Here is a 25482-nt window from a genome sequence, read left to right on the forward strand (position 1 = left end):
GCACGTTCTGCACATGTATGTCAGAACTTTAAGTAAAAAAAAAGGATATTAAACTTGAATTCACATTCTCATTTCTTTTCGGTTACTCCTATATCGTTGCCACCAGATGTCATCAGTTTCCCTTTGAACTACTTCACATTCCCATCCTTTCCTTCATCTCCAGCTCTTCAAGTCACTTGTTCTTGCCTCATATCAAGTTGATGGCAGTGGTTTCTGAGTTAGTTTCTATGATGTCATAAAGTTCTTCCATTCTTTCCAAAGTGTCATTTTCAAAATGGTAGACTTTATTCCAATGGTCTTCAACCTGGTGCTTTTAAGAAATACACTTCAATTCATTTAAAAAATATCCAGGCCTCTACTTTTTTATCATTATACTTTAAGTTCTGGGGTACATGTACAAATCATGCAGGTTCGTTACATAGATGTACATGTGCCGTGGTGTGGTTTGCTGCATCCTGTCATCTACATTAGGTATTTCTCCTAATGTTATCCCTACCCAATGCTCCCTACTCCCCGGGCCCCAGTGTGTGATATTCCCCTCCCTGTGTCCATGTGTTCTCATTGTTCAACACCCACTTATGAGTGAGAACATGTGGTGTTTGGTTTTCTGTCCTTGTGTCAGTTTGCTGAGAATGATGGTTTCCAGTTTCATCCATGTCCCTGCAAAGGATATGAACTCATCCTTTTTTATGGCTGCATAGTATTCCATGATATAGATGTGCCACATTTTCTTTATCCAGTCTATCATTAATGGGCATTTGGGTTGGTTCCAAGTCTTTGCTATTGTGAACAGTGCCACATTAAACATATGCGTGCATATGTCTTTATAATAGAATGATTTATAATCCTTTGGGTATATACCCAGTAATGGCATTGCTGGGTCAAATGCTATTTCTAATTCTAGATCCTTGAGGAATCGCCGCACTGTCTTCCACAATGGTTGAATTAATTTACACTCCCACCGACAGTGTAAAAGTGTTCCTATTTCTCCATATTCTCTCCAGCATCTGTCTCCTGATTTTTTAATGATCACCATTCTAACTAGTGTGAGGTAGTATCTTAATGTGGTTTTGATTTGCATTTCTCATCATGATGATGAGATGATGAGCTTTTTTTCATGTTTGTTGGTAGCATAAATGTCTTTTTTTGAAAAGTGTCTGTTCATATCATTTGCCCACTTTTTGATGGGGTTGTTTGTTTTTTCTTTGTAAAATTGTTTAAGTTCTCCATAGATTCTGAATATTAGCCCTTTGTCAGATGGGTAGGTTGCAAAAAAATTTTCCCATTCTGTGGTTGCCATTTCACTCTATTGATAGTTTCTTTTGTTGTGCAGAAGCTCTTAAGTTTAATTAGATCCCATTGTCTATTTTGGCTTTTGCTGCCATCACTTTTGGTGTTTAAGGTCATGAAGTCCTTGCCCATGCTTATGTCCTGAATGGCATTACTTAGCTTTTCTTCTAGAGTTTTTATGGTGTTAGGCCTCATGTTTAAATCTTTAATCCATCTAGAGTTAATTTTTGTATATGGCGTAAGGAAGGCATCCAGTTTCAGCTTTCTGCATATGGCTAGCTAGTTTTCCCAAGACCATTTATTAAATAGGGAATCCTTTCCCCATTGCTTGTTTTTCTCAGATTTGTCAAAGATCAGTTGGTTGTACATGTATGGTGTTCTTTCTGAGGCGTCTGTTCTGTTCCAATGGTCTATATCTCTGTTTTGGTACCAGTACCATGCTGTTTTGATTACAGTAGCCTTGTAATACAGTTTGAAGTCAGGTAGCGTGATGCCTCCAGTTTTTTTTTTTTTTTTTTTTTTTTTGCTTAGCATTGTCTTGGCTATGCAGGCTCTTTTTTTGGTTCCATATAAAGTTTAAGGTGGTTTTTTCCAATTCTATGAAGAAAGTCATTGGTAGCTTGATGGGGATAGCATCAAATCTATAAATTACTTTGGGCAGTATGGCCATTTTCATGATATTGATTCTACCTAACCATGAGCATGAAATGTTTTTACATTTGTTTGTGTCCTCTCTTATTTCTTTGAGCAGTGGTTTGTAGTTCTCTTTGAAGAGGTCCTTCACATCCCTTGTTAGTTGTATTATTAGGTATTTTATTCTCTTTGTAGTAAACGTGAATGGGTGTTCACTCTTGATTGGCTCTCTGTTTGTCTGTTACTGGTGTATAGGAATGCTTGTGATTTTTGCACATTTATTTTGTATCCTGAGAATTTGCTGAAGTTGCTTATCATCTTAAGGAGATTTTGGGCTGAGACAATGGGGTTTTCTAAATATACAATCATGTCATCTGCAAACAGGGACAGTTTGACATCCTCTCTTCCTATTTGAATACCCTTTATTTGTTTCTCTTGCCTGATGACCCTAGCCAGAACTTCCAATACTATGTTGAATAGGAATGGTGAGAGAGGGCATCCTTGTCTTGTGCCAGTTTTCAAAGGGAATGCTTCCAGTTTTTGCTCATTCAGTATGATATTGGCTGTGAGGTTGTCATAAATAGCTCTTATTATTTTGAGATACAATCCATAGATACCTAGTTTGTTGAGAGTTTTTTAGCATAAAGGACTCTTGAATTTTGTTGAAGGCCTTCTCTGCATCTATTGAGATAATCGTGTGGTTTTTGTCTTTGGTTCTGTTTATGTGATGGATTATGTTTATAGATTTGCAGATGTTGAACCAGCCTTGCATTCCTGGGATGAAGCTGACTTGAGTGTGATGTGCTGTTGGATTCGTTTGCCAGTATTTTATTGAAGATTTTTATATCAGTGTTCATTATGGATTTTGGCCCAAAATTTTCTTTTTTAGTTGTGTCTCTGACAGGTTTTGGTATCAGGATGATGTTGGTCTCATAAAGTGAGTTAGGGAGGATTCCCTCCTTTTGGATTGTTTGGAATAGTTTCAGAAGGAATGGTACCAACTCCTCTTCGTACCTCTTGTAGAATTTGGCTGTGAACCCATCTAATACTGAACTTTTTTTGGTTGGTAGGCTATTAATTTCTGCCTCAACTTCAGACCTTGTTAATGGTCTATTCAGGAATTCAACTTCTTCCCGGTTTAGTCTTGGGAGGGTATAAGTGTCCAGGAATTTATCGATTTCTTCTATATTTACTGGTTTATGTGCATAGAGGTGTTTGTAGTAATCTCTGATGGTAGTTTGTATTTCTGTGGGCTCGGTGGTGATATCCCCTTTATCATTTTTTATTTCATCCATTTGAATCTTCTCTCTTTTTTATTAGTCTGGCTAGTGGTCTATTTTGTTGAGTTTTTCAAAAAACCAGCTCCTGGATTTATTGATTTTTTTGAAGAGTTTTTTGTGTCTCTGTCTCCTTCAGTTCTACTTTGATCTTAGTTATTTCTTGCCTTCTGCTAGCTTTTGAATTTGTTTGATCTTGTTTTTAATTGTGACATTAGGGTGTCGATTTTGTATCTTTCTCTGGTGGGCATTTAGTGCTATAAATTTCCCTCTAGAGACTGCTTTAAATGTGTCCCAGAGGTGCTGGTACACTGTGTCTTCATTCTCATTGGTTTCGAAGAACATCTTTAGTTTGTCTTCATTTCATTATTTATCCAGTAGTCATTCAGGAGCAGATTGTTTAATTTCCATGTAGTTTTGCGATTTTTAGTGCATTTCTTAATCCTGAGTCCTAATTTGATTGCACTGTGGTCTGAGAGACTGTTTGTTATGATTTCTGTTATTTTGTGATTTCTGAGGAGTGTTTTGCTTCCAATTATGTGGTCAATTTTAGAATAAGTGCAATGTGGTGCTGAGAAGAATGTGTATTCTGGGGTGGAAAGTTCTGCAGATGTCTATTAGGTCCACTTGGTCCAGATCTGAGTTCAAGACCTGGATATCCTTGTTGATTTTCTGTCTCATTGATCTGTCTAGTTAAATTAGAATTTCAATGAGAGCCCAGCATGTATGCTATTTAAAAACTCCACAGGTGACTCCAATGAACCAAGAAAGCTGAGTCCCTGCTTTGGCATGCCTCTCTCATGTACAAGAATGTATGATGATTTCTAGCAGTTCTGGCTGCATTGACAGGTGCCCTCTCTGATTTTCAAGGCCCTTCATAAACCTCTCTAACTGTTACATCTCATGAGTCCTTAACCTAATTTGTTATCATAAAGCTCAGCTTGCCATCCTGCAATGGCTCTATCTCTCCTTCTATCACATCTTTTGTTGTTTTATGATTTCCCTTCATGACATTCTTTTGTTCTTTCTTACATTGAAATCTTACCCACATCTGTTACTGACTTCATCTTGAATTTCGCTGATTCTTCTCCTCTTCATTGGTCTTTTTTCACAGGCAGCCATTTGTTATCAGCATTCCTGGTTTAATCTTTGAATATTTACTCCCATAAAGTTCACATAATACCTTTTATTTTGGAATCCTCAGGGCCCGTTTTTAATGTTTACTCAAACAGAGACTAAGTCCTCTATTGACACTGATTACATTGCTTATTAAGAGACACATGGTATAATAGCCATCATTTAATCAACATCTAACCAATGTGATTTATATCTTTTACTTCATTTTAAAGCTTAGAAAACTGAAATGTAGATAGAGTTATCCTAGTTTTATAAAGGAATAAACTGAAAATCTGGGAAAGTTGAATCACTTGACCATGTTACAGAGCTTGGAAATGACTTACATGCAAGTCTCGTGTGCTCTGAGAAACCTTGCTCTCTTTGCTTCAAGAAGCATTGTCTTGCAGGAGGAGAATCAAGAATAGGGACTTTATTTTTATTTTACACTTTTAGTGCACAGATAATCTAGTAATAAAGCACTACTCAATACCTTTCAATTTATTTTTTAAAAACCCCTTTTTCTGAAATTTTGCTTACCTTTTAGGCATCGGGCTGTCAATCTCTTTCTTCAGGGATATGAAAAGTCTTGGATTGAAACAGAAGAACATTACTTTGAAGATAAACTGATAGAAGATTTAGCAGTATGTTTTTAATGGGGTTCTAAGATGAAGGAGGGTCTGGGCTTGGTGCAGCAATGTTGGTGTGAGCAGCCATCATATAACATTGAAGGAAAAAGAATCATGACAGTATATGGGTAGTAGGGAACGTTTAAATTGTCATTGTTACTGCATTCAGTGCGTATGGAAAAAATGTGCTCTTGTTGTTTCTAAGAGATCGAATCAACATCAAGAGAGTGAGAATTTAAAATGAATAATACAAATGTATTATTAATTAAACATGATTCAGTATTCTTTTAAATTCCTTCTCAAAGCACATATAAATACCTGAAAACCAGGATAAACTGTAAAAGGCTGAACTGTAAAGAACGTAACCACCGAAATCAAGTTGAAGGTGAACAAAAAGTTGTTGGTTTTTAAAAATCAACAGGACAGAGAATGATAGACCAAACACAGGAGAGGATGAGGCATGGTAAATGTGGACCGTGAGAAGTAAGGTTTGTACCCCACACTGCTAATACAGAGCTTGTGTTACTGAGAGTTCAGCACACAGAACAGCAGTCAGTATCATCTTTTCCAAGTCATGGACCCATTTAAACATCTGACAAAAGCCATCTTCTCAAGAAAATGTACAAGCCATCTCCAAACTTGGCAGACTACTCAGAGAATTCATGATTCTCAAGATAAAGACCCCTTGTCTGAAAGTTATTTTTTAACTTACAAAGTATTAGGGAATATAATGTATAGACTAATTCTTAAAAGCCTAATCTTAAATTCCCCCATATTTTAAAGTGAACTTTATATGTCTTTAGAATAAAAAATACGTAGACTATTTGGCTATCTTGTGGAAAGCTGCCCAGTGTCCACATTAAGGCTTAATTACAGGAAAGAGCACCATTCATGTAGAAAGACAGTTAATTTGTAAGGGTAAGTCAGTGGAGATGTAAAACTCAACAAAACGCTGGATGTAATGGAATTCTACTGCCGATAAAAATGCTTAAGAATTTTCCTCCTATTAAAGTTCTACCCAACAGTTAAAAAAAAAAAAAAAAAAAATTTAAGTTTTAAAAGTAACTGAAAATGAGAAAAAAGTGTATAAGCGGTTCAAGCATTAACTCGTTTCATATTGTTTGCCTATAATGCTGTGTGTAAGCAAAGAAAATGTTTCAGATTATAAGCAATTTGCATTGCTCTGGGAACTAAATTTTCACACTTGTGGTGACTACTTAGGATTTTGTTGGAAATATTTGTAAATTGAGCTCTCCCTAGATCTAAACATCTATGTAGCAAATATACTTTGAGTTATGAATATGCTTCTAAGAATGGCATTTAGTATTTTCAAATGATGTAAGTTATCCCTGCTTGTATTATTTTTTGGTAAAATTATTAAATATCTGTTTTAAGCTGCGTAATTTTACATTGGTAATGTAACAGATACATAGCACATTATATTACATTTTATATACATTGTACTTATATTACATATACATACAACACATACACATGCAGGCATTTATATACACCTATACACATATGTACATATATAGCACGTATAATGCATGTAAAATACACACATGTGCTCACACACACACACCCCCCACAGCAGGGAAAGAGGAGCATTCCTTTTATTCTTCATTCCTGTCCTTCACGTTGCTTTTGGATTTGAGTGAACATTTCTTTTTATGTGACATTTTATAAATTTGACTTTTTTTGCAGAAACCTGGGGCTGAACCTCCAGAAGAAGATGAAGGCACTAAGAGAGTTGATCCTCTACATCAGCTGATCCTTCTGTTTAGTCGGACAGCTTTAACAGAGAAATGGTATGGTTGGGAGGGTGCCTGTGAGACAAAGGAGGAACAAATAAAGAAACCCATGTCTGAGTATTCTGTGCCATGTATTCACGTTTTAAGTTCATCTTGATGTTGTTAGGAGAGAGAATTGTTCAAAGATACAACCAGCCTGGCATGTACCTATGGACCGACACTCATTCAGTTTTAGGCTTTAGCAACTACCTATTAGTTCTGGTTCTTCTTAACAACTTTGTAATTGATGATGTAGTTGATTCTGATTCTTCTTATGAAATGGTTTTTCTCTTTATCACAAACAGCCTTTATAAATAAAACAAAAGAAACAAAGCAAATTCCAGTGCCACAAGCGTATGGAGACCAATGGACACCCCAAATTTTCTGGATAGTTAGTGTCTCCATTTTGCAGTGGATCTTAGGAAACCCCCAGAGGCTAAGTGAGCCATCGTCTCAACTCGGAGGTATTTCCGAGATCTGTTTCAAGGACATTCCCGTTTCTCGTGTCTTCTGCAGCCTTAGTCATATGCATTCACCAAAGCCACAAAGGGCAAACCTCTATGAAGTTAAATAAGAAATGCAGTGGTAGGCCCGATCATCAAAATGTGCTCAGCATCTGTTATTGCAGAGGGCAATGCATAGATTGGCTGTGCAGATGGGACCTTACAGAGGCTAGAAAACCTTTATCTGCTTCCCTGCAATGGGGAAAAAAGGCTGTTTTGCCCCAGGCCTTTCCCATTCTCTGCAGAACTTGGGAGTAATTTAATTATAAACTCATGTCCACATGAATCTCCTCAGAAGCCTGAAGAGTTCATTTGACCTCTTTGCATGCCATAATAAGGTACATTTCTCCCTCTTAGCTGATGTGATCCATCCTTTCTCTCACTATTTTTCTCTCTCTCTTATTATTTCCTAACTAACAAAATCATCTCATTCCTAAGCCTAGAGCAACTCTCTGTCTGGCATTGTCAGGTAATGAGGTATTTCTCATAAGTGAATTTTTCTCATGGGCTGAAGTTTAAAACTGCTGAAATAACTTTACAAAGTTTAGGTGTATTTCTGGTGGAAACTTTTCTTTATGTATTCATGGTTTCCATGCTTCTTAAAAAGAAGATAATAAATATATTTTAACCTTTCTTAATTTTTAGGAATTGTTATTATGGCCATCTTGTTTTTTAATTGTAACATCATAATTTGGGGAGAGTCTTTCCATCAATGTCAAATTTCACTTCTGTCAAAACCCCCACCTTATTTAAGTTTGCTTGTTTCAAGTTTTGTAGTCTGAAGAAAATTAAAGTTATTATATATTTATTATTATTTTGTGAAAATTGAAGGCCCTTCTGGAGGTAAGATGGGACAGCTATTTAGGAGCTCCGAGGTCTTTGCTTTCTGATTTCAGGATAGTTCTGAATATCCTAATATTGTCTAAGTTTTGTGTTCATTTAATTTTAAAAAGTATACTTGTTAGAAAAACAGAGGTCATTTTATACAGTGAAGATATGTTTGCATGTGCCTGGCCTTCTGCTTAATCACTGATGTTTTCTTCTTGTTTTCCCCAGCAAACTGGAGGAAGATTTTTTATATATGGCTTATGCAGATATTATGGCAAAGGTAAATAAGTACCTTCTTGATTTTCATGTTTAATTTTAATAAAGGGAAATCACTTTCATCTGAAGAGGATAAGAATCTATGTGTTTCATTGATTTCAACTTTTTGTTTGCTGCATGGCTCTTCTACTTCCTTGGCAGGTAATCATTGTTTCCCACTTCAACATTTTATTTATGAAGAGCCATCAATTTTTCTGAACATTCATTCATTCAACAAATATTTGCTGGGCATCAATATATTGGAGATAATGTGAAGAAGAAAGAAGGGCACACACCACACCTTCTTGGAGTTTTTTGTCTTATGGGGAAAATAACATTTAAGCAAATGGTCGTATAAAAACCCTGATGAATTTAATGGTAGAGAAATACATTAGTCTGTTTTTACACTGCTGTAAAGAATTACCTGAGACTTGGTCATCTATAAAGGAAAGAGGTTTAATTAACTCACAGTTCCACATGACTGGGGAGATCTCAGGAACTTACAATCATGGTGGAAGGCAAAGGGGAAGCAAGGTACATCGTACATGGAGGGGAGAGAGAGAATGGGGAGGTGTCAAACACTTTTAAACCATCAGATCTTGTGAGAACTCACTCACTATCGTGAGAACAGCACGAAGGAAACCATCCCCATGATCCAATCACCTCCCATCATGTTCTTTCCTTGACACATGGGGATTACAATTCGAGATGAGATTTGGGTGGGGATACAGAGCCAAGCCCTATCAAGAAACTCTTAGAAGTATTGGGAACATGTCTCATGGCGTAGTAGTGAGGTCTGCTTAAGGAAGTTTTTGGCTGTTGAATCATGAGTTGGCCGTGCAAAAATAGTACAGCTAATATTTACTGAACGTTTTATTTACTCCTCTTGACAAATGGATAAATTGAGGATAAAAGTGGAGTCCAGGTTTTGCTGAGGTTTCTTACTTGGGTACCGTGTACTGAGATGGCAGCACCAGAATAATTACAGACCTGGAGCAAAGAGAGAAGAAGGAAAGATAAATTGCGGATGTGTTAAAGATGCCTGTGAGACATCTAAATGGAGATGTCAAACATGCAATTAGACATTTATGTCTGACATTCATTCTCTCAGGTAAGGCTTATACATATAGACTTGGGATTTATCAGCATTTGATGGTATTTGAAGCTGCAGGAGTAGAAGATTTACCCAGGAAGAGATGACAGCATGAGGAATGGAGGAGGCCTTGAACCCAGCCTATAAAGACACAGAACGTTAAGAGTTGGTCAGAAGAAAAGGAGCCCATAAAAAAATTGGAGAGAGCCTTAAGTGTGAGCTAGCATAGGAACCAGGAGCTACGGGAGTGAGTGCGTGGTCAACAAAATCATATTCTGCCGTGAGGTTGAGCAAGATAAGGATTAAAAATCTACAGATTTATTTCATGTAGATCACATGAGCAGAGTAAGAACAGCTTCTGAGGATTGTGGAGCGGGGCCATGGGTGGGGGACGTGCTGTAATGTGGGAAGTAAGCAGTGATTCCGATGTGAACAGAAGTAGTGTAGATGTTTCTTCACTGCAAAGATTGAGAGGGATCAGAAGGTTATAAGGTGATAGATATCTAGATGGAATTGTGGGGTTGAAGGGGAATATTTTTGTTTGTTTGCCATTCGTTTGCTTGTTTTTAAAGAGAGAGAGGTCTAAGCAGACATATATTCTGGTGAGAAGGAACCAACAGAATGGGCAAGGGAATCATCTGTGAAGTGAGATCTGGAGTCCGTGAGGCCTGCTGGAGAAGACAGGTTACAGAACATAAAGGAAAAGCCACGGCTTTCTAATTTATTTTAAACTCTAACCTACAGCAAGAAATACACTTACCCAGCACAGTCATCTCTCAGGATTCATGGGGAATTGGTCCCAGGACCCCCAGTTGGATATCAAAGTCCAAGGATGCTCAAGTCCCTGACTAATGGCACCGTATTTGCATGTAACCTACACACATCCTCCTGTATGCTTAGATCATCTCTAGATTACTTATAATACCTATTTACATGTAAATGGCTTGTAAATAGTTGTTCAACTCTTTTGTTTATGGAATAATGACAAGAAAAATGTCTGTACACATTCAGTACAGACACAATTACCCATTTTATTTTCTCCAAATATTTTCTATACACAGTTGGCTGTCTCCATGGGTTCTGAATCCATGGAGACAACCAACTGTGGATTTATAGAAACATAAAACTGTATGTTTAAAGTAATATAAAAATATATACCATGAAAGAATAGTTTCACGAAATTCTACTCTTCCTATGAGCAATGTAGTCTGAAATTTTCCATCCTATTTAAACAAAGAGTGTTTTTTTTTATTTTATCATGAATCACGAAATTGCTTTTACGTCTGATTCATGGGCTGAAACACATAGTTTAATAAACACTGGGTTAAAAGATAAAAGGATAGGGCTGGGCACAGTGGCTGATGCCTGTAATCTCAGCCCTTTGGGAGGCTGAGGTATGTGGATCATTTGAGGTCAGGAGTTCGAGAGCAGCCTGGCCAACATGGTGAAAACCTCGTCTCTACAAAAAATACAAAAATTAGCTGGGCGTGGTAGTAGATGCCTGTAATCCCAGATGGGAGGCTGAGGCAGGAGAATGGTTTGAACCCGGGAGGTGGAAGCTGCAGTGAGCTGAGGTCACATCACTGCATTCCAGCCTGGGCAATGGCGTGAGACTCCTCTCAGAAAACAAACAAACAGACAGACAGAAAGATAAAAGGATAAAAGATGCAAAGGAAAGAAGGGAAGGCTGCCAGGATAATGGCAAGTTGGAAATGTTTCCTTTTCAGGTCATTTGCTCTTTCTCTGAAGACCAAAGGATAGTCATCTGCTGAGACTGAAGTGTTTGGTGGAGTCTATAGAGGAAGGCTGGAGGAGATGGAGGAGCGCTGAAAGAGACATTGTGGCAACTGGCATGGCGCATGGGCGAGAAATTAAAATAGGATTCGCGGGCTTTGTAGGAAGCCTGGTTAAGGCTGCTGTCTATGAATTTGTACCAGTAATGCTCCCCCTGGCTATGTGAGGGTAACTAGCAATTCTCAGAACCAAATGCAAATTCTGAGAAGGCAGGAAGTTAGATTCATCAAGGGTGAGGATTTCTGCCAGACTGTTGTTGAGAACAGTAGGTCAGAGCAGGTTTGTCTATAGCTAGGAGGTGGCTTGTAAGGAAATGAAGAGGGAGGTGAGAAAGAGATCGTGGAGCAGTCCCAAGACTGGTGTTCTCTGCGGCTGAAGAATCAAAGTGGGCTGAACAGGTAGCAGCTCCTGGTTTGAGAATAGGTTGTTTCTGATTGTTAAAGTTCTTCCTTGTGACTGAAACAGAATTTGCCTCCACGTTTTATTTTGTTGAATCCTAAAGCTAAATCTAGTTTCTTTTGATAGATGATCAAATATTTGAGGATGGCTACCTTGCTCACTCTTTCCCTCAAGATTTTCTCCTTCATAATTAAATAATCTTATTCCTTTATTATTTAATGTAACTCAGGGATGTCCAGCTTGCACCACTCCCTTTGCTATACTCTGCACATTCTCCAGTAGATTCATATGTGCCACCCAGAAGTTAATCGAACACAGTATTCCAGTCATGACCTCACCTGAGTAGTGTGTATGGGGACTGTACCCTCACTTACTCTGCCTTAGGATCTTAAACTTCTGCCGTCAATGGCAAGAATGCGTTAAATTTTTAGCAGCCAGATCACATCACCTACCCTGTATTTAGACTGTTGATTTTTAATTTTTTAATTAAGTATATATCATCATTTCTCTAAATCAAGCCAGACCATTGCCCCAGGCTGGAATCTTTTTAACATTTGGTCTGTCATTCACTGTTATCTCTTTCCATTTATGTTAACCACAAACTTAATAAGTGATCGATTTATCTGTTTATGTAAGTTGTTGGTAAGGAGCTGATATTTTTATACCCTTTCCCAGACTGGTTAAACTACCTTATTTTCAATCCATCCAGCCATACTTTTATAAAACTCTTGTTTCTCATCTCCTTTCATGAGATACTTAAAGAACTCAAGATGTTACTGTGATGGCTTAAAATTGAATTCTAACTTTAGTAAAACTGCTAAAGTGGATGAGTATTCCTCTGTTATTGGCTTGATAACCCATTTTAGACCATTGTTGATGGTTAATATCAAACTTCCTAGCAGGTAATTTTTGAAAGCTGTCTCTCCTCGTTTTAAAAATCAGCATCCCCGTCGTCTGAAACTTCCTCGTGGCCTTCACGGTTTCTCAGTTTACCAACAGTCCTTCTGCATCCACATGTGTTACTTTTGCTTTGAGTCTTGAAACTTGAGACTTAAACTCACTTGAAGAGACTCATGTCTGTGTCTTCCTCCACCATTGCAGGTCCCTTGGAAGGCATCACTTGTATCTTACTTAGGTTTTTGTTTTTCAGTTTTGTTTTTTAAGCTTAGGAACACAGAATTGGGTCAATCATAACTCTGGATTCATGATACATACTCAATATTAGTCCACTAGTGTGTACTTTTAAAAGTTACTTAGTCATTTCTAGTAATGTGGTAACTACCCAAAAACCCACAACCCTCAAGAAACAACCGGGAGAACTTATGTGTTACCCCATGGGCTGCTTCTCATTAACCCAGGCCCTGTCTCCCCACACAAAGAAGCCATTATCCTACACCTTGTGCTCAAGATGCCCTGTTGTTCTTTTTATATAGTTTTCATTTATCTGTTTATATATAGGGAGAGAAATTTTCTTTTATCTATCTTTCTATTTATGTGTGTGTGTGTGTGTGTGTGTGTGTGTGTGTGTGTGTATGTATATATATATATATATAAGTTGTTACGGACTTTTAAAAGGGCAGTATGCTGCGTGTAATCTTTTGGGCTCTACTTACTGGATTACTACTGTTTTCTCAGAGTCCTCCATATATTTGTGTGCTGTTGGAGTTCATTTGTTTTGATTGTTGTGATATATCCCTTTGGGCAGATATACCCATAGCTTATCCATTTACTTGTTTTTGTTGATAGACTTTTGTATTACCTCTGTGTTTTTGCTAATGCAAACAGGGATTGAATGCCTATTCTTATTCATTTCACCTATTTTACAAGAGCTACGGGGTGTACAAAGTTTAAAGGGACACATGTTATATTGTTTTCCAAAGTTATTGCATCAGTGGACATTGTTAACCATTTCTGGTGATCCATATCCCCTCCAATGTCTGATGTATGACTCATTGACTTTCATCATCCAAATGGGTATGAAATGGTATTTTGCTGGAGTCTTGATTTTCATTTCTCTTGGCTAGGTACTTTTCTATATTAAAAAAATCACTTCTCATTGGTGGTGAAGTCTGAAACAAAAGAGCTGATGAGTAGTTTGCACATCTACTCTGTGATTATGAATACAGCATCTGCTCTAAATCATATACTTACTGCTCCTTGTTGACCATACTTTGGCAATAATTTGAAAAACCATTTTACATCTTTGTATTTTTCAAGCCACACTTTATTCTAAACTTAACTCCTCTACTTCCATCATATATACTTCCTCTTTTAAAAATCCTATAGAGGGTTGGGCCTGGTGGCTCATGCCTGTAATCCCAGAACTTTGGGAGGCCAAGGCAGGCAGATCACCTGAAGTTGGGAGTTCAAGACCAGCCTGACCAACATGGAGTAGCCCCGTCTCTACTAAAAATACAAAATTAGCCAGGTGTGGTGGCACATGCCTATAATCCCAGCTCTTCAGGAGGCTGAGGCGGGAGAATCACTTGAACCAGGGAGGTGGAGTTTGCGGTGAGCTGAGATTGAGCCATTGCACTCCAGCCTGGGCAACAAGAGCAAAACTCCATCTAAAAAAACAAAATCCTATGGAGAACTTCAGTGCCTCCCATGGGTTTGCTGTTGCCACCCCTTTTTTCTGCATCATGCCTACCCCTGCTTGATTCCTTAGAATGTGTCTTTACCAGCTCTCATCCCTCTTGGACTATTTGAAGCTGCTCCACCCTAATGGTGGTTTACCCATTTGAATAAGTGTGAGAAAGCTAACTGCAATGATATCATAAACACTTAACAATGTTGCTACTGTTTTGAGTTTCCAGCTAAGGGAACCCTTTCTTCCTATTTCTCCTCCTTCGCTTACTGACTTTTAAAAATATTTCAGATACACATTGTTATGTGCAGTGTTCCATTCTTTCTTGGTTAAAAGTATAAAACACTGCAATCGCTTACGAGTTTCTCTCTTCTGTTTCACCCATTAACTCTCTGTTAGTCAGATTTAAATCCACACTGAACGTTTCTGAGTTTTGGCTCCTCAGTCTTCTGTGGAGTTATCAAATCAGAAAGGCACCTAAGGAATGCATGAAATATACTTCTCTTGCAGAATGAAATGTTCAGCAGATACTGGCAAGCTGAAGGGCCCTCGTTACTGCGTTATGTATTCGCGTTACCAGTTTTGAATTCTGTTCTGGACACCTGAATGGTCTGAAGTGTCCTCCATTTTATTTTTTTCTTCTAAATTCTTTATTCCATGACTGCCCCTTTAAGTATTTAGTTTATTCACCTTCAGGAAGGACTCTTCCTTGCCTAGAATTTAGCATTCCGATCAAGAAAGCCAAATCCTGCCACAGGACTGTCTAATATAATTTCCCATTTGCTTAGCATTATCATCTGTGTCACGTGGATGCCATTTGCTATTGAAGAACATATCTTTTGTTCCAATAAATCCTTCTGTTTCTGTACAGTATATTTAAAAGCTGCTAGAAATCTGATACCATTTTTTGTGATCTTAGCATATTCTCAAGCTAATTAGTAGAAGTTTAAAGTTGTTTTTATAGGTTGGATGAATTTCTCAGATACAGTATATATACCAAGTAAATGCAGGTTTAATAGTTTTTTAAATCACAGATTTTAACCTTATTAAGAGCACGTCCCATTAAATTTTCCTAGGATTTTTTTTAAAATAGTTAAAAATATTTTACTTCAAAATACTTCTTTATAAATTTTTTTAAGTTAGCGCTTTAAATGGATCATTTCTTTGTACAAAGCAAACATGGCTTATGAATTTTGTAGCTTAAAAACATTTCATTATAATCCCAAATAACAATCTTTCTGAATATATTCTTTATCTCAAACGTTGTTATCTCTCCTGTGTTTCTGAAGGTCATGAAATTTATGTAGAAGATTATGTCTTTGAGAAAACATAAAATTTCATATCCTTAAGACATTTTAGTATTCTAATTTGCATCTAGAGTAAGAATGCTTGTTATCTGATAAAATTCCTATACTGTTTACTCTTATTTACTAATGCACATTACTAATTATTGGGAACAATGGGAGACATTAGAATAGGTCATCTTAAGAAGCAGCTACCCAAAATTCCTCTGTTTTTGACATTAGATGTACAGTATGTTTTGATGGAGAAACACAGACTTGCCTTCCAAATCTGTTTTGCTAAAGTTCTCATGAGTTCTTATTTTATTTAATCCTGGTTAATGAATAACATGGGAGAGAGAGTCACAGAAACTCAAAGTAGAACATTTCCTGCTTTCTAAGCGAGTCGTTAACATCTTTGTTTTTGTGATGAAACATGCAGTTTAACATCTTACCTAGACAGTGAAACTGTCCTAGGCCCGCGACCCTACCTTTATTTCCTCCTTTGCAAACTATGTTCATGTGCCTCTCATTATAAACAGAAAGCGTGGTGCTCAGTATATATTTGTTGAATGAATGAAAGAATATGACAAACCTTTTAGAACTGATCATGGAGTGAGTGGAAAGGTCACATTGTTTACCTTCCTTCCCATCCCCAGTTCATCTCCATGCCCAGAGTACTGTGTCTCATTGAATTAAAAGTATTTTTATGATTCATAGCTTACATTTCATTATGTGCCTTCGTACACCCCATGGAAACACTGAATGCTTACCAAGCAGAAGAAATGCATATAAGGGTTGAAAGGAACAATCTAACTTTGAAGAGCTCTTGCTTCTTCCTGCCATAGCCATTGGTTAATGACCAATTTCCTTTAGTCACTGTTATACAACAGACAATAATAATCATAATCATAATAATGGCAGCTGAAATTTCTTAAAAGCATATTATTTTTCAGACTCTTTTTTCTTTATTTTTCTTTTTTGAGATGGAGTCTCATTCTGTCACCCAGGCTGCAATGCAGTGGTATCATCTCAGCTCACTGCAACCTCCGCCTCCCTGGTTCAAGGAATTCTCCTACCTCAGATTCCCAAGTAGCTAGGATTACAGGTGCGCACCCCTATGCCCAGCTAATTTTTATATTTTTGGTAGAGACAGGGTCTCAACATGTTGATCAGGGTTGTCTCAAACTCCTGACCTCAAGTGATCCGCCTGCCTTGGCCTCCCCAAAGTGCTTGGATTACAGGCTTGAGCCGCCGTGCCAAGCCAATTCTTTTTTCTAAGTGGCATACAATGTGTATACATATTAGTTCACATGCTTCTATCGAGAACCTGGGTGCTCTTTTTCTTATTTTCGTCTCAAATATGAAGTAAAGGAGATACAGAGAGATGAAGTAATGTGCCCAAGCCTGAACAGCCAAGAACTGGCAGCACCAGGACTGGAGCCAGGCAGTGTGCCACGTGAGCCTGTGTTCCTGACCACCTGTGTTCTGCCTCTTTAGCAAGCAAAACTTTCCACTGTGCAAAAAATACACACATAATTTAGCACAAATCCTATATATCAGTTCTTGGAAAATAACCCCCAAATAATAGAATAGTCAGTTTTAATCATTTTTAGGTACAAAGAATAAATTTAGTAGCAGTTTGAGTTTCACTTTCTTTTTTTTGAGCCAAATACAATAAAACATAAACTAAAAAAAAAAAAAAAAAAAAGGAATACAAGAATCACTTTAATTAATGGACATTGCTTTTTATTTTACTATTTATTATTTATTTATTTGTCTATTTATTTATTTTGAGACAGAGTCTCACTCTGTCACCCAGGCTGGAGTGCAATGGCATGATCTCGGCTCACTGCAGCCTCCATCTCTCAGGTTCAAGCAATTCTCCTGCCTCAGCCTCCCAAGTAGCTGGGATTACAGGCGCCTGCCACCATGCCCAGTTAATTTTTGGTAAAGACAGGGTTTCACCATGTTGTTCGGGCTGGTCTCGAACTCCTGACCTCAGGTGATTCACCTGCCTCAGCCTCCCAAAGTGCTGGGATTGCAGGCATGAGCCACTGTGCCTGGCCTAATTTTAGTTAATGGTTATCATATGTTCCTGTATTCATGCATTGCAATGGCAGCATAAAAAATAGAGAAAAACAAGAATCCTTTTATGGTTTGTAGCTTAGTTTGAATGAGGCAAATGCATGAATAAGTACTGGGTACAGTATGATATGGACCTCATCATTATCTCTGTTACCTATAAAATACGTAACTTAATATTTTATTTTTGTAAAAGCACAATATATATAATTTTCTTTCAGGTCATGAATTCACTGATTATGTCATCTAAGTATTGTATCTTGTATTTAAACAAGGTTGATGATAAATTAATACAAATGATTTGCTGTTCTGTGTCAAATATTCTTTTGCACTTTCAAAAGTCTCAACATATTCCTGTCCTCCCCTCCATTTTTTTTTTTTTTTACATGTATCAGAGTTGTCACGATGAGGAAGACAATGACGGCGAAGAGGAAGTGAAGAGTTTTGAAGTAAGATGGATCTTTCTGGACTTGTCTTTTTCCTATCTTGAAACATTGTTTCATAGCTTATAACTGACATTTATGTTTCTTGCTTCATGGCTTATTGCAGCTTATTGTGTCAAGGAACTGCATGTCAGAGCTGGATGGACCAACCTGAGTCCTAACATTTGCTGAAGTTAAGACCACGGATCATAGAATAGTTAAATCATACATTGAAGCCCATATGTTCAGAATGAGTGTTCCTGAGAACCCTCAGAGATGAGACAGCTTCAAAGTGTTCTCATCTCAGTGATGTTGTGGTCTGGAATTTCCAACAGACGTGAGGAAAATATTTGTTGAAGAACAACATGAGATCAAGTTTTTCACGAAACCCTTGGTTTGATATTTTCCCCTGAATAGAAGTCTTAAAGATTTGGCCTTAAAGACTTCTGCCCAATCAGGTCACTCATTCCATGTACATATGCAGATAGTGGCACACCACGCAGTTTGCTTGCATGAGGTAGGAGTGCCTATATCCCTAGGACTGTATTTTATTTTATGATTATTTTCTCAAATGCTCTCAGCTTTTAAATGTCCTAGATAACTTGAAATGCTGCTTAATGTTACTTAGCCCAAAGGAGAGTTAATAGTATTTTCTCCCTTTGCTTATACTATATTTCACTTTTTATGAGAAAAACTAGTTGTTGCTAACTACCACTCTTTTTGTTTATTGGTTCTTTTTTTTTTTTTTTTGAATTTTCACAAAGAAATTAAATGCAGAGAAATAGAAATTAGATTCTCTTTTTCTTTTTAATTTACCTGTCTGGACTTTGAGCTAGAAGTCTGGAAATGTATCAGTAGCCAGCAATGTGTCTTTAATTAAAATGGACCCACAAAAACATATCAGCTGAGGAGTAAGCTCAGAGCAATGATCTTCCAGGATCAATTTGTTCTGAGCATCTCTGTAGCACTGAAGTCAATGTGTCAAAAATACAAAAACAATCTAACTTGAGGAACCCATGACTATTGCTGGCTGAGAAAAATGCCATAAGATTAATTTCTATATAATTTCTATAATCTTTTCTAATGTATGTGTTTTCTATTCTCAAATTCATCTTATTGATAAGAAAGTGAGGTCAATTAGAATGAGCTTTGAGCAGCAAATGATACTGTTTTTCTGACGTGCACACCATTTATGGTCTATCAGTTGTCTTCAGAGCAATTGTTTATTGCTATTTTGCTTCTTGTCCTCATCCTTCCTTAAGGTCACAGGATCCCAACGCAGCAAGGTAAAACTATATATATGTGTGTATTTGTCTGGGTCTGAGTTTCGGTTTCTTGTGACATTTACCTTTGTTAGACCCAACATCTTGGCTTCTTTTGTAAAAAGAAGGTCTTGAAAGTCTTTCTACAAGTTTGTAGCTCCAGTGCAATTGGTCTCTTCAGGATCCCTTCCTTGGACACAGGTTTATTCTTCTTGGAATTTAAATGACTCATAATTTGAAATTTGATTCTCCAGTTAACTTTGAGCTGTATACTATGCTGGGATAAAGGAGTTCAGCCCTTTAGATGACAGAAGTTTTAAGCCAGGGACTTCTCATTTTCAGTGCAGTGTTCGACCTTATCCCTCTTGATGTTTTTTCGACACCAGTTTCATTACTTGAAATCAGACGTGATATGGTATTGGTGGTGATATTGGAAAGAAGCCTGTTTTTCCATTGTGCTATTAATCACTTCAGTTAGTAACTGGAGATTATAGTCCATGATTTCAATATTGATTTCATCATTGCATTAAAGGGAAGTACTAGATAACTATTTCTCTCTTAATATTTTGAATACTGGAAACATTTGCTAAAAGAAAACGTTTTGATATAGAATTACAAAATTGTTTACATTAATATGAAACTTGTTAAGCTCACATTTTATTTTCATAAGGCTATTTAGTAGGAAAATCAATCATAAACATTCTGGGAGATGATACCCATAAAGACTTCAGTCTTTTTCTTTTTTTTTTTTTTTTTTTTAAAAAAAAAGCTTTTTATGTGGCTGGGTGCGGTGGCTCATGCCTGTAGTCTCAGCACTTTAAGAGACTGAGGCAGGTGGATCACTTGAGGTCAGGAGTTTGAGACCAGCCTGGCCAACATCATGAAACCTCATCTATACTGAAAATTCAAAAATTAGCTGGGCATGGTGGTGCACACCTGTCATCCCAGCTACTCAGGAGGCTGAGGCAGGAGAATCGCTTGAAGCTGGGAAGTGAAAGTTGCAGTGGGCTGAGATTGCACCATTGCCCTCCAGCCTGGGCAAAAAGAGTGAAACTGCATCACACACACACAAAAAAAAGCTTTGTAGTTTGTAAGTCTAAAGTATTCCACTCTGCCTTCTGTTAAAAAAAAAAAAAAAAAAAGTGAAGTGTTTGCTGCCAAAATGAATTTTAGACTGTCCCAAAGAAACTATTTAAAACTTTCTTTTTTATTTTTTCAACTCACTATTACGGTTATAGGAATATATTCTTGTATCATCATCCTTGTAAATTTCAAAATGTAAATCATGCATATACTATCAGATGCAGCTCTGATCTGATGGATATCATGGTTAATGGCACATAACAGACCTAACATTTCATGATATATTATGGGCTTAAATAATAGACAATAATAGGTATAATAATAATTTGGTAGATTTTGATTTTTTATCACTAATTATTTCATATAAAATTTCTGTGAATTGTCGAGGCATGAAAACATGAAGGGACTCCTAACATCAAGTAAAGAACTGATTTCCTAGTAGCATAAAAGTTAATGCCTCAAGAATGTATTGATAGTTGTATGATGGGGCTGGATGACGGAGAAGGTGTTGTTAGTCAAGAAAACCATTTTACTTTGAAAGAGGAATGCAGTTTCAGAGAATCAGTTTGATAAATAGGGTCAAATTGAGTGACATCAGAAAGGTTCCTTGTTCAGAAAAGAAGTCTGAAAGAAGACTAATGGTGGAATCTTAACATTTAGACACTAGGATTCAGGCCAGACTAAGGATAGAAATCAAATGAGATATGGAGCATGACCTGAGAGAAAAGACTACCTTTGAATTTAGAATAGCGGACAAGTTCACATGATGGTGAAATCTGGCAATTAATCCCAAAATAGAGAATATAGATCAGCAGGTATGACTGTCTCAGGAAGAGACAGGCTTTTAAAGTGCTGGGAATTGCCACACATTCATGGGTGTAATGCAGGACACCAGGTTTGGGGATTCGCACTTCCTAATGAGATTTTTTTTAGTGATTTCCATGAGATTTGGGACTATAATTTATAATTTGCACCTAATTTATATAACATGCTACTCTTAACAAAATCCTGTTGTAAGTAGTATGAACTATTACAAAGTTGAGAAATAGGGTTATGTATAATTAATTCCCTATAAAGATATTCTTCTGAGGTTATGTGATGCCAACAAAAGCAATGAAAAATTTCTTGTTTGTAAATGTAGTAATCTACCATACTTTTTCCATTGAGATGTCTGTTTGACATAATTTAGGCATAGTCTAATAGTGGAATTATTCACCTAAGTTATAATAAATATGAAAGGCTATTTGTCAGTTTCAATGATTTTCATAACAAATTATATTAAGTAAGTTTGGAAATAACATAAAGTGTATGGTAATTGAATTCTATCCCTATACCTGTTTGATTATTAATATTTGCTATACTTTCTATTTAAATTATTTCCCTGTGAAGTATTCAGCAAAGTAATTGAGAAGAGAAATAAAGTACATAAAAAGAAAAGTGGTATTACAGGGAAATTTCCATGAAGAATGCAGTAAAGCTCAAAAAACATGGAAAACAAGGAAAGAGGAATGACAGGCCAAGTACTTGCCAGCCCTTTAATATGTATTATTGATATGATCCTGTTAAATTAAAACTTGCCTGATTTAACCTGATTACAAAATGTCCTATTTCATCTGTAATGTATGTAAATATGCTTTTCCTATAATTACTTATTGAATAACTTCATTGCATATTTAGTTAATTATTTTTTAGGTTTGGAGCTACTTCCATATCAAAAGCATTAAAAAGGACAGTTAAATCTTACAAAGAGGCCGATATTAATTGAAAGGGAAGAAATGTTTTACTAGTTACCTGAAAAGATAATTATTGGAGTTGAATACTAGATTTAGCTTCTTAATTTTGGCCAAGACAAATAATAATAATAATAATGTTTCAAGTCAAATAATACCATTTTTCTGGAGCAAAATTGTTGTTTCTCACCTAAATCAACAAAGAGCTTTGATACTGCAGTAGACCACATTTATTAACTATGATTTCATTAAAAACTCAGAAACATTCTTTAGATGGTTACTTCTTTTATTGCTCTTTTCTAAAATCTGAGCATATGGCATTAAATAATTTAGTGAAAGCATTTCTTTGGAATATTAAGGTACAATAATATAGATTTATTGTTTACTGCAAAATCTAAATTAATGACAGTGAAGCTCAGATAAGCAAGAGGAATGGAGTATTAACTTGTCTTCTGGGCCATGTTTCTCGAATATTAGGCAAGCTGCATCTTCCTTTTGACAAATGCCCAATTTCTAATTCACAGATGAATATCTGATGAGTCTGAGGCCCTGTTTTTCTGTACTCTTGATTAAAGAGAATTTCTTGTGTGTTAAATACTAAATATGCCTGTGGCAGGGTTGGTAATTCTGTAATAAATACTTAGGAAACCAGCATATTCTCTCAGATGGACTTGAGACACAACTAAAATATCATGATACCCGCTAACATACTCAAACCAATACCCAGCTCATACCCCGTAGTATGCGCCATTAAGAATGGAAGAACCAATTTAGGTAAAAAATGTCTTAAGGATTGATATTATATAGCACTACCCCAGCGATAAAATTTTTTTGTCTGACCCATCTATGAATCTAACTTTCAACAGAATACAACGTTCTGGCAATGCTACAAGAATGAATTGGCTGTAAGATATACCACCCCCCACCTATGTAATTTGAACTTTGAATGGGTTTATTTAGTACTTTTTAGTAACACAGGATTTTAAATTAAAAGGTCTTTCTGAATCTTAGCAAAGAGAATTTTTAAATGCATAAAAGTTAAAGATATAGCTATGGATATAAAATATTGAAACAATTATTCTTTATATCAAGAAAATTTATAATTCTTTAGTTCCTACTGCAGAAGCTATATGGTATCCAACATATGGACTAAAGCCTTAAAGTTGCTTTTCATACTGTTGAATCATAGAGAGGAGAGAGGGAAGGAACTTTGATGGCCAGTGTTCTCCAGTACTCACGCTGATTGCTGCAATCCGCCAACTACATTTTTATACAATAAAATTATGCATCTCAAGTAATCATCTCATGTCTCAGCTTAGATTTCCTAAAAAACACAGGCAAAAGCTTACGTGCTAACACTTTATTGGGGGAAGGGGTGTTACAATCCCAGGGAATTAAGAGTGAGGGAAAAAGGGAAATGATACAGGGAATGAGGGAGGGCAAATGTAAGATCAAGTGTTCTTGAGCTGATCACAGCTGTTTGGCAGTTTCAACTTGTTGCTCAATTGTGAGGGATGCCTCCTGAGAGACCATATTCATTACAGAACAGAACAGTGCCTCTTGTGGAAGGAGGATGCAGGTTCCTTACATCTCCTATCACTTACTGCTCACAGAGTATTAATTTCTTAATACTTTCTGCTGATACTAACCAGTTCTTCCAGGCAACCACTGGGGAAGCCAGAGCCACCTTGGGTCTAGCCAGTTGAGTGTTCAGAGTGTCTCCCTGACCATCAGCATGGGATCCCCTTGGTGAGTGGTAGTGATGGTAGCAGCAGGGCTTTCAGAAGCACACAGTGTGGTGTCAGTCATTTCTAGGGCCATTCTGGCTCAGAAGCAAGGCAGCTAGAGAGATCATTCTAGGCAGGGGATTTGGGACTGTATCAAACACTTAGAGTACACCTGTTTCTCAAGAGTTGATTTGAGGTAGGCTTAATAACCATTTGTGAAGACCTAGAATTACAGACACTAGAGCTTCTAGAGTTGTGTGTTTTCAAAATTCAAGGAATGAGCTGCTGTGATTCAGTCTATGATCAAAGTTATTCTAACTTCTCATTTTCCCACTAATTAGTCCAACACTCCGGTACTCTCATGACCTAACCATAGCTTTGTATTCTGAGTGATCATAAGTTTTCTTCTTGTTCTTATTCTCTTTTGTTAGGCTATGCTAGGAGAAAAAGAACTGCATAGTACTTTCTGTATTCAAGGCAGTGTTATCTATTGCTTTTTAAAGCTTAAACCAATTAGTAGGTAAATGAAGGCTGTTTTAAATCAATATCGCATTTAAGAATATATTACATTCCCTCTAATGATAAGTCACCTTAACTTTGCTAACTTGATAACTTCTGATTTTAGAGTTACTCATTCTTTCCTTTTTATACCTTGTTAATTAAGCTTTGGGTGGTATAGTGTAAATTGTGACAACTGGATCCTGAAATAGAAAATTATTTCAACTCAGTTGAGTTTTATTGCTTTCAAATAGTTTTAAATTAGTTCTAAATATGCTGAATCCCTGAGAAACAGTATTCTGTTTCCCAAAATGCAAGTGTATATAATATTGGAAGAATTAAGCTGTAAAATCACATTGTACAGTATATTTAACTTCAAAGCATCTAGTGCATTAACTGAAGTATATACTAGGCATTCAGAACATTGACTGTCACATAACCATCTCTAAATATTTGCTATCATAATCAAGTATTAAATCGATTATTAATCAGTTATAATCAGAAATCCTGGTTTAGTGTTTCTTTTGTCTCTGTGCATTAGTAAAACTTTGATTCCATTTTTACAAAGTGTTAAAAAGACAGCTTTAGAAACTTTGTTTATCCTATCAAGAAGTAGAATTCCAGAAGATTATTACACTGTTTGAAAGATCAGTAATAAAGAGAGTGGATAATGATGAAAGATTTGAACGAAAAATTAAATGAGCTAAAGCCCACAATTTAATTACTGTTTGTATGTGTATAATTCTGAAGACCTTTTAAGCATGAACTGAAAAACAAACTTTTAGAAGCTACCAATTTTGTAGCACTTCAAACAAAAAGATAACATTTGTAATATTTTAAATTAATTGTGATCACAAACTATAGGATAAAACATCTTTTTGTTCTGTCATTTATTCATGCAAATTTTCTTGAACACCTTTTATTTTCAGAGAACTGTACTGGCTGTGTACAGTATGTGTGTACTGGTGTGGTTAAAACAAAGAAAGCCCCCTGTCTTTATGGTTAAAACAAAGAAAGCCTCATGTCTTCTAAGAAACTTCATGTAGATTCATTCATTTATTTATTCAGAGGCAGAGTCTTGCTCTGTTGCTCAGACTGGAGTGCACTGGTGCAATCCGAGGCTCAAGTGATTCTCCCACCCAGCCTCCCAAGTGGCTGGGCCTACAGGTGCACACCACGAAGCCTGGCTATGTTTAGTTTT

At 36.6% G+C, this 25482-nt stretch overlaps 1 protein-coding gene across 6 annotated transcripts in view; it reads left to right on the top strand.

Annotated features, from left to right (window-relative positions):
- Positions 1–25482, top strand: part of RYR2 (ryanodine receptor 2) — a 784705-nt gene that overhangs the window by 670585 nt on the left and 88638 nt on the right. For 3 of the 6 annotated variants that reach the window (XM_064383629.1, XM_064383632.1, XM_064383630.1), the window contains 5 exons: positions 4861–4957; positions 6650–6753; positions 8295–8346; positions 17955–18008; positions 19244–19267. In XM_064383629.1, coding sequence (XP_064239699.1) covers positions 4861–4957; positions 6650–6753; positions 8295–8346; positions 17955–18008; positions 19244–19267 — 331 coding nt within the window. The remainder of the gene's footprint in view (positions 1–4860; positions 4958–6649; positions 6754–8294; positions 8347–17954; positions 18009–19243; positions 19268–25482) is intronic. The other 3 variants (XM_064383634.1, XM_064383631.1, XM_064383633.1) reach the window with 1 other exon arrangement.

The sequence above is a fragment of the Aotus nancymaae genome, unplaced genomic scaffold (assembly GCF_030222135.1).
Source record: "Aotus nancymaae isolate 86718 unplaced genomic scaffold, 86718_ANA_hifiasm-v0.15.2.pri h1tg000032l_0, whole genome shotgun sequence".
NCBI classification, from domain to species: domain Eukaryota; kingdom Metazoa; phylum Chordata; class Mammalia; order Primates; family Aotidae; genus Aotus; species Aotus nancymaae.